Genomic DNA, 10,717 nt, shown 5'->3' with positions numbered 1-10,717 from the left:
AAAATAGTTATGTAAATAGAAAAATTTATATAAATTTCATTTATAATTTTTATCAATTTTTTTTTATAAAACAAATTTAATGCAGATGAAACGAAGTAAATTGTCCATTTTATCACCGCTCCGACAATTTTTTTATGTTCTATTAAGAATTCATCTGATTTTTTTTTTTTAATGTTATTTACTTAATGCACAACAAACAATGATTTCAAAGTAAACCACCCTTTCGTCCAAAAAGAATTGCGCTAATAGTTCCCAAAGCGGATTGCGCAGGAGATTCTTTTGTAACTGTAACAGGAATCGCAGGTGTAACCTGTCCAAGATCAGGTCTCATAGCTCTAGCACCAGTTCTTCTTTGTCTATTTGATTCCCTGCTTGACGTAGATTCATCTTGTTTCTTGTCAATTATTTTTCGTTTTGTTGACAAGGAATTACTAGCCGTGGAAGAAGGAGAAAGTTTTTCTTGACTTCCACTTGAAGACATGGAGCTTTTTAAGAAAGTTAATTGAGCCATAGGACTTTCGGTAGTACGTCTGGTATATAAAGAACCTTGTAACACTAATGGAGAAATAGAAGAGCCAATCGTTGTAGATGACATTATAGTGTCAATGCCTATTCTTTCAAGTTTTTCAACTAAACGAATACTAGTAAGAGCCTTTTTGTCTGATCTAGACAATACGGTTCGTTTCCTCTTTGTCTGTTAACAAAATATAAATGATATTAAAATAAATTAAGTTTATAAATTAATATTATTTATATATTAATATTTTTTAAACAATAATTTTTTAGGAATAAGATTAGAAATTTTAGAAGAATGAACATACAAAAAACATTCCCAATAAAATAATGATATTTTAAAAAAAGATTCACTATAATGCAAATAATTAATTTTTTCGTTATTTTATATATAACTATAATCAAATTAGAATACAATCAAAATAAAGTAAAGTATAAAATTTTTTTATTTATAAATATTTTAATATACCTCAGTCTCGCCACCAAATGTTCTCTTCAATAATTCAGCTCCACTAGATAATAATCCTAAGGAAAGTCCACTTTCTGGAGTTGGTGAATCAGATCGACTTTCTGGAGGACTAGCATCAGGACTATTACAAGGTGTTGCAGTAGGTGTAAAATTCCTTTCTCCGCTTGGAGTTAATGCAGAAGAAGGTGTAACAGCTTTTATACCTATTTTAATACATTAATTAATTTACCTTTATTATTAATTTGATTATGACAAAAAATATAGTATTTTTATAAATTAATTGAGGGAAAGATTTTCAATTTTAAACAATAAACACCTCTTTCATTCAACATCTTTGCAAGTCCAAGAGTTGTTGAAAATGTTGAAGTCGAATTCCTTCTACTTAACGTTCTTGGAGTGCTCATACCAGAATTTAAAGCACTACTAGGTGCAGTTGCAACTCTACTACCCACAATACTTGGAGTGACACTTGTATGATCATCAGGGTGAAGAACTGTACTATTAGTGAATGTATAAACGGAACCTGTGTCTTGAAAGAGTTTTCCAGGATTAGTATATTCTTCATCTTCTTCGAGGTCGCTTAAAGTAAAAGTAACTAGGCCTAAATCTTCCAGGCCACGACCTCCTCGTGTTTTTACTCCTGGTCGTTCTTCTAAAAGACCACCTTAAAATAAAATTATAATTTTAATTATAATTTGATTTTTTTATTTACGTTTAAAAATAATTGTATTTGAGAAAGTGTAATTTATATATATATAACTAAATTGATAAAAAATAAAAGATTATTACCTAATGTAGGTGTGGCTAACTGAGTCCAATGATGTAAAGTTTGTGAACCTTCAATAGGTTTCACTATCTGTAATTTCTCAGGTATTCTCCAAGCATTTCCACCGTAACCACTTATATTTCCGCTACTTCCCGTAGACATAATACTATCTGGAGTTCTACAACCAAGAGGTACGAAGGTGGAAGGTGAATGAGCTCCTGCATCATAGTCATAAGTATATCCTGTACCAGTGCTAAGACAAGCACGCCTCGTAAGAACTTCTGCAGGCGTTAATCTACGAAGAGCTGCCTCCAAATCTGCTGCTCCAGGAGCACCTGGTACTCCTGTTTGCTGGGGTCCTCTAAAAATGTATAAAAATATTTATCAATTTATATATTTCATAAATTAATATTAAAATATTATTATAAATAATATGATTATTAATAAAATATATATATATATAGCATAATTTACTTTTATTTAAAAAAAATGTTATATGTGTTAAAAAATATTAATAAACATAAACTCACGGATAATCTTCAGAGTCCGTAAGAAGCGAACCTTCTGAATCGCTATGTCCAGTGGAATCTAAGCTAGGAAATGTTGATGCCATGGGTCTAATCTGTCCACAACTCATTCGTGGTCCAGCAGAACCGCTGGATAAAGTTGATACCGTCATTGAACCTATTCGTGGGAATTGATTTGCATCAACTGGATAAGATGTACTTCTTGATGCGCTTCTCACTGTTTCAAACACTTTCTTATAAGTTGGTCTGTATTTAAAATTTAAAAACATGAATTAAAATTTTGTTTGTATTAATATTGAATAGTAAAAAAATGAAAAAAAGACATACATCCTGTCCGCGCTGATGCCAGAATCCAAACTGAGTTCAGAATAAAGAGATGATTCCAATTCAGAAGCAATGGAATCAGGTTGTGGAACAGCACCCATTGAAGGGAACAAAGATCCTCCTCTAACAGTTGGCATTCCTCTTTTTCTTTGTTTTCGCAATTGATCTTGCGTTTCCGCCAATAAATTCACTACCTTATAATAGAAATAAAAAATTATTTATTTATCATTGCTAATGTTACATCAAATTTATCTAATTTAAAATTACTTTTAACTCATTTTATAAAAAGAATTAATGAACAACAGTAAAATGTACATACTTCAGCGTATCGATCTTTGAATTCAGCCAATTCGTTTGCAAGATTATTCTGATTATCTTTGGTGATGAGCAAAGTAGCTCCAACTTCGTCATGTTCGGCCATCAATTGTGCCAATCTCAATTCTGTTTCAGCTAATTTTGCTGTTAAACTGACGATTTGTTCGTGTTGTAATCGATTTTCCTCTTTTTGTCTATCAAGTTCATCCGTAATTCCATCCATCTCCATATTTGCACTCGCTATGTACATATAAATTATTTATTTATCAATTATACATTATATTTTTAAAATCTAATCTCGACATTACGAATCTCTACGGATTTCGTATACATGCGATTAAAATAAGAGAAGACAATTGCAATGATTCATCAAACTAACCTAGTTGGGCGGCAATATCCTTGACAAGTTTTGCTTCCTGCTCTTCTGAATTATCAGCATCGTGCATTAATTTCGCAAACTCTGCTCTTAACTGTTTATTTTCATCCTCGAGAGAACTGATCTTTTTCTGCATCATGTCAAGATTAATTCCACGAAATCCGGTGGGCGTACCGGCTTCGGAACTCGATTCTTCGGCATCGTTTGTTAATATTTGAATTAGTTCTGTCTTCTTTGCGAGTTCGTGCGTAAGTTGCGTAATTTTTTCATTAGCTTCTTTCAAATCGGTTTCCAAACTCGTGACAGTGGTTTCAAGTTTTTGATTGTGCGATAAAAGTTCTTTACCGATACGTGCGGTTAATTCCAAGTCCTTTTCTTTCTGCAAATTAACCAACAACATTAGTCCATCTCTGTTCTTCAATTCTTTAATTCTGTATAGTAACAATTCTGTACCTTTCCATGCTGTACATAATGCATACACACGTTACATGATCATATTTACCTCTTCTAGAAGCCTTGTGACTGCTTCTATGTCATTATAGGTCTTGGTCATTTGGCTCACGCGGTTGCTACATAAAACTGAAACGAGAAGTAATTGTTCGTGCGATAATTAATTACATAGAGAGAACATTTTAGAATAGAGTACGAAACAATATGCATATAATGTCAGCATTCTAAAATAAAGAAGCAATAAATGAAATAATTGTATAAGCGATGCAAACAACAACAACAACAACAATAATAATAATAGTATAAATAATAACAATATCTACAAAAAAGTTAGATGTATTTGTAATGGTCGATAATATAACGAATCGCAATTTTGTATACACAAAGTTCTTCCTGTACATGAATCAATAAAAATTTGCTAAAATTTTATATGGAAATTAAACTTGAATCTTTAGGGAAGGTGCAAATAAATATTACACAACGGTTATTTATTATTGTATATAATTGTTACATATTCCTTACATTTATTGACATTGAAAATACCATTTACAATTTTAAACATAGAATTCTTTTTATATCAATATATAAAAATCAAAAAGTTGTTACACATTTAAACAATTTGTTTATTTATAAATTTATAATTTCTCTAAAATTAATAATATTATAAACAATTTCAATAAATGTTCTTACGTTATATCCATTTGAGCAAATGAAAACAGAAAAAAATATAACAAACATATGATAAATAATTTGATTTTTTTTTTATTATTGATTTTATTATCTAATCATTTCTTAATCATTTCTTAAAAAATAAAAAAACGCTTAATAACGCTTTAACCAACACAATGAATAAAGCAAACGCATTCAATTTTATTTTAACGACTTTTCGAATTATAAAGAAAAGAAATTAATCCCTGATTACAGTGCTTCCATTAAAAAGCGTGCATTTTACATCCGTAATAATCAGCGTAACTTGTGACTTGAGAATTTGCAAAACAAGTAATAAAAATCAAAATTCGTATTATCCAAATTAAGATATAATTATATTATATATTATTATAATAATTACAATTAGATGATATTATTATTAAATTTATTTATATTTACATTTAATTGAATCAATGTTATCTATGATGCCATATATAAAAAATATATCTAATTCCATTTAAAAATTTTAAAATAATTTTCTAAAGCAAAGAGTTATCGTAATATTAATAAAATTCATTGTAGATAATTCACAGTTGTATTATTAAAAACTCTATTAGTCAAAACATCGTATGCATATGTGCAGAATTTATGTGATATAAATAAGGATAAAATAATTTGTGAATTAGTTGGAGAGGAATAATAATCCAATGTTTTAAATAGAACGTTAAATATTTTTCGAATAAGATTTCGTTTCTAAGAAAAATAAGTTTGAAATTTCATCTAGTATATACACCGTACTGTATCTCTATTCGACTAGTATTACAGTATTTGTATAGTTAACGACTCGACGATTGCAAGCAATTACAAATGCAAAAAATCCATATCGTACACATATCTTACAAATATCGTACATTTGTTCATTCATTGATTACTCGCATGCGATTGGATGTTTCTGATGGCGTAAAGTGAAATATGTTTAAGATACGGTGCTTTGTATTTATAACAAGGTGACCGAAAATAAAATTGTACGAGAAACAAACACTTTTATCCAAATAACGCAATCTTTTTATTAATTACGATATGACAAGCAATATAATTTAAAACATATTTTTAATCCAAAGATTTTATACTTTCTCATAAATCCAGTAAAATCTATAAGATGAGAATCTATAATATTTGCACCGAGAATAAGATGAACGAAATATAAACATATTTTGTAAACACGAGCAATATGAGAATTCTATTTGTACACAGTTGGATAAATCGAATGGAAGTAAAAGCCATTTACCGGATTGAATTTCCAAGTTGTTTTTCTTGAAAAGGAAACTTGATGTAAAGATATGTACTAAGAATTCATTTTTACAACGTGTAACGCAAAGTGTTACAAAGTAAAAATATCCACATCCAAATTCAACGTTAAACATTTGATGTAACAATTAAAAAATAAAAACCAAAATAAGAAATATCCTTGTTTTCCTCCCACATTACTTAACGCTAATTATAGAAGACTCATAATGCATATCAAATAAACGAGGAACAAAATAAATTATTGTTCTATAGCGTTTAATTTGAAGAAAAATTCAAAAACAAGGTAAAACATTTTGCTCGTCATTTTCTTAATATTTGTTTAAAACGTAAATTTCAAATTGAAATCTCTTTATTAGTAAAATAAATTTATCCATGAAAATTTTTTTATCTTTCACACTGGAGAATTTTATGACTATATTCTGCACATATACACATATATGGGAAAAAAGGCATAAAATTGGTAATAGCATAAGAAGTTCTTAGAAAAAAACTTTTATAACCTTTAAGAAAAAAAGGTTATGAATGGAGTTTAAAATTAGAAGGTTGAAAGAAGTTGGGCGTGAACTCTGGTGAAATGACATTGCTCTTTCACCCTTTCATCGTAGGATATAAGCACACAAGGTCAAGATCAAACGGTAAAGAAACAAATAGAAAATGTGAAATGTGGGCACAGCACGCAAGTGAGTCACGATCGTTCCCGTGAAAAGCGACCTAAGCGACGCGTATTTTCGCCATTTCACGATGCTGCCCTCACCGTTAGTTTCTCAAACAATTTTTCTCCGATATACTTCTTAAAACAATGCAACCGATTTCATTGCATAACGTATATATCGTATATGTTTATATCATAGCGAAGATAAGATAATAAAAGATTACTAAATCTTTTATTATACAATTTCTAATACATATAATGCAAATAAATAATACCGTTTATCGATACATTAGACAGAGAAAAATATGAAAATAAATTTCAATCAAGATCAATTAAAAACGTTATTACGCATTATTACATACTATATATATATATATATTTAATGACAATTTTATTATTAGAAATTTAAATAAAATATTGAGATCGTATCGTATCTCGAATTTCAAATAATTACGTATGATTTTAATATTCAGATATATATACACACAATATTTTCCTTCTTCAGAATTATTATTTCGATATTGAAAAATCTTGAAACAAAGTATATGTGCATACGTGTACCAACTTATTGAAAAGGAAAGCGAATAATATATACATCGTAATGTGCAGAGTTGGGGCATTAACCCGTTGAAAAAATAACTAGTTAAAAATTTCGAATAAAGTTATTTTAAGTATCTACTTATTAAAATGCTTAAATAACATTTATTCAACGGATATTATACTCGATCCGCTTTTCATATAATTTCGCCCGTTTTCGACATCACAATTATTATCAATAAATTTTTAAACGATAAATTATCGAAGTAATTTTATAAAAGTAACTTTACTCGTAACTTCAACCATTAAATTTTGCCCATCGCTTGTAGTGTGTGTAGTATAATCAAGTGTATAAAACGTCCAACTAAATATAATATCCAATGATCAAAGAACTAATTATTTTCAGTAGCGTTATTGGATAAATAATAGATTGCTCTAATTGAAAATTGAAAAAAACGATTTTGAAAAAGTGAATGACAAAAAAAGAAAAAGAATAAAGAAAAGCTCAAGCCATTTCAATATTTGGTCCTGACACGGGAGAATTACTGACAGGAAACGCAGGTGCAAGACGGCTCTGTTGGAGAGGAAGCCAACAGGAAAATCGGCGTGTGTAATCCGGTGCAATCGGTACATCCCCAGCAACGTGCAGGTATCCTAGAGGAAGTGGGGCAATTCCCATCCAGAAAACTTTCGTTCCCCGCCAAATCCTCGTCGTTCGTGGGTCTGATGTCTTCGTCGTATTCGTAAGGATCATCCTCTTGGAGATCTTGTTGCTCCTGGTCGGAAGATTCTTCCGGCTCCAGGAGCGTATCGTTCGAAACGGTTCTTTCTTCCTCCGCCAGGATCGGCCACGAACCCAGGGAGGATCGGGAGCAATGGCTGATTTGTTAGCTGTATTTATTGATTAATGGGCACATATTCTCCAGGACCTTCTCTTTCTCTTTCTCTCTTTTTTTCTCGTTTCGCTTTTGCTTCCGATCTCGACTCGTTACAATTCTTTTTCTTTCTCGATTTAAATTCTTTCTCAAAACTATAGGTACACGTGCAGATTTTACCCTTTTATTTTCCATCTATCTTCGTTCTAAGAATCTTCAATTTCGTATTATTACATTTCTACAATGGTGTTTCGAAATATGTTCGTCTTTTTTTTTTTTTTTAAGTTATATGTGTATTCATCGATCTCTAGTTTCATTCAAAAGTTCATTGAAATCGTACGATCTTTCTTCACGAGGCTCGACGAATATACGTAGTTCGCAAAGATAAGAATTAATAATAATGAGAATATCACGTACGTGACATGTGCGTACACAAGAGATATTATTCTTTGTTCATGATAAATATACAGTTGCGTAACCTTAATTGAAAATCAACAAAACGATGACACTTGTTTCCTATAAAAAAATTCTTATTTATACAGATACAGAGTGCAAATATTTTTACTTAGTAATACAAGAAAAGATGTTGAAATTTGTAATTTGAACTAACTAAATTTTTAACATTTATTTAAAATAAATTTATCGCATTTCGAAGTTAAATTGATCTGATATTAGATTTAACCTTCGTGATTCGACGATTGGGTCACTTTTGGCAATACTCGATCGGATATAACGATAATTAGATAAGCTCTGACATGGATCGTTTTTTGACCCGCATTGCGACTCGTGTTTTGAAAATTGGACAAAGGTTCCTGAACCCAATGGAACGATGCCGTACATATTTTCTAACGATAAATGAACATTTTTCGAAGCATCATTATACAAAAAGAATATCTATTGCAGCAAGAATATTTTATAATCGTTTAATAAAGAAAATTTAATAGTGAAATATCTTTATCATTTGTAAAATTAACAATTCTTAGTAATAAATTTAAAACTTTAAAGCTCGCTTATTTCGTTCAATTTTTACTACAACTATCTGTAAAACTGTTAATTTCAAAAATTCGAAAATTTCGCTATTACAATTTTGACGTTTTATCGATTACGAAGGCCCTGGAATTATAAAATATACTTGGACGAAACGACCCGAAAGGAATCGTGGCGAGCGAAGAAAGAAAATTTATTATTCGAAAGTGAAAGTTAAAAAAAAGACAAAAAAGATATATTTAGTAATAAAAACAATTCTCGTTGATGCAAGAATCAAAATCAAAACCGCAAAAAATTCTGACGTAACATCTTAGACAGAGACGTCGCAGGTGATTATTGATTTTTCCATGCGAGCTCAAGCTTGCATAAGAGTAGAGCATTGAAGTGATAAACCGAGACTATGTTACTCTCTCATCTTTTATTTATAGGAACAGAGATTCAACACAGCATTTACATATGCGATTAATTTTACATTTTATCGATAATATTCCACCAATACGAATCTCGAAATTGAAGATATCTTTTTACGTATTTTCTTTTAATGAATCGGTATTATTCGCATAATATAGGTAATTATTCGCATAATTTAATGTAAAAAAAAAAAAAAAAAAAATTCATTTGAAGAAAAATTTAAATCTTTAGATATTACACAATATAGGGATTGAAGAACTTTATTTCTTACACAGAAAGAATAAAATAACTGCGATTTTTTTGTAAATAACGATACGAAATTATTGTTAAGTAACCACATAATGCATAACATACACTAATTTAAAAATTTGTATAATGTTTCAAAAACATTTGCATTTCAAATAATATTCTAACGTTTGTTACGATTCATTAAACATTAATCTAACTATACTATTATAATGAAAAATTTGTAAATTATGTAAATATTCATATTATTTTTAATTCTAAAATATACGCGTTAGGTTATTCATTACTAACATTATTGTCATAAAACGAAAATAGTAATGATATCGTAAAAATAATTACTACAAATATAAATAAAAAAGAAATGAAAATAATTTGAATATAATATCTTATATCTTAGAAATATTTTATATAAAATTATGTGTATATACTAAATTGATCATTATTGAATATGAAAATAAGTTGATTAAAACTAATTAAAAAATTTTTATTGTTATCTTATATAATCGTAATAGAGATTAACTATTTCTAATTAATTACATGCTAGCGAAGAAAAATGTAAGTAAACATCAGGGGTTAAAGTTTGAAGCTTTTAAAAATGGCGTCACGTTGCGAGGGTTACGTAGCAACGTTATTTTAAAAAAAGATAGAAATAACAATAAAAAATTTACCATCAGATATTTTATAAAGAAACAACTTAATCAAAATATTCTACATATTTATATTTATTTATATTTGTATTTCGTAATTTGTCAATATTCCACTTGTTGTGTAAATGAACCATAAAATTTAGGAATCATCGTCCAAGTATATTTTACGGTAAAATAAAATTGTAAAAATTAATAACTATAACTAGCAAACGGGCTTAAAATTTGATTGTGCTTTACACGTATTATTTGAAGTAATTATTTTAATTTTAAAATAAATACTTACCATTCAGCACATTAATTTTTTGCCTCTGACGTCAGAGGTTCTACCGGGTACATTTCACTAATTTTCTTGAAATTCTTAAAATTTAACGATCAATTGTTCTCGTAATCACTAGTTAAAACACTGATTGATAGTTTATACAAGTAAGATTAAGAAGGTATTACTTCTAATTATTAAAAAATATGAAGAAACTATGAAACGAAATGCACGACAAAATCACTCCGGCGCCATGTCGCATAACTGTCAGAACAAGCTGCGCGGGCATAGATGCGTACAATGTAACAAGAGGGAAATTTAAATTGTGGAAAATTTATAGCGATAAAAGTTTTTCTATCTGATGAATGTCAAATAAATTTCATTTATATATGAAGTACTAGTTAAATTTT

General features: G+C 29.2%; 1 protein-coding gene across 6 annotated transcripts in view; it reads right to left on the bottom strand.

Moving 5' to 3' along the window:
* Positions 1–158: 158 nt before the first annotated feature.
* Positions 159–10,717, bottom strand: part of LOC107999995 (trafficking kinesin-binding protein milt) — a 28,618-nt gene continuing 18,059 nt past the window's right edge. For all 6 annotated transcript variants that reach the window (XM_017060102.2, XM_028667749.2, XM_028667750.2 and 3 more), the window contains 9 exons: positions 3,793–3,869; positions 3,294–3,669; positions 2,919–3,154; positions 2,603–2,793; positions 2,279–2,521; positions 1,772–2,109; positions 1,299–1,646; positions 983–1,185; positions 159–694 (listed from right to left, as the gene is read on the bottom strand). In XM_017060102.2, the coding sequence (XP_016915591.1) occupies positions 206–694; positions 983–1,185; positions 1,299–1,646; positions 1,772–2,109; positions 2,279–2,521; positions 2,603–2,793; positions 2,919–3,154; positions 3,294–3,669; positions 3,793–3,843 (2,475 nt within the window). In that variant the 5' untranslated portion in view covers positions 3,844–3,869 and the 3' untranslated portion in view covers positions 159–205. The remainder of the gene's footprint in view (positions 695–982; positions 1,186–1,298; positions 1,647–1,771; positions 2,110–2,278; positions 2,522–2,602; positions 2,794–2,918; positions 3,155–3,293; positions 3,670–3,792; positions 3,870–10,717) is intronic.

The sequence above is a fragment of the Apis cerana genome, linkage group LG8 (assembly GCF_029169275.1).
Source record: "Apis cerana isolate GH-2021 linkage group LG8, AcerK_1.0, whole genome shotgun sequence".
Taxonomy (NCBI): Eukaryota; Metazoa; Arthropoda; class Insecta; order Hymenoptera; family Apidae; genus Apis; species Apis cerana.
Note: the sequence above shows the minus strand (reverse complement) of the source record. Positions and strands in the feature narration are given on the sequence as shown.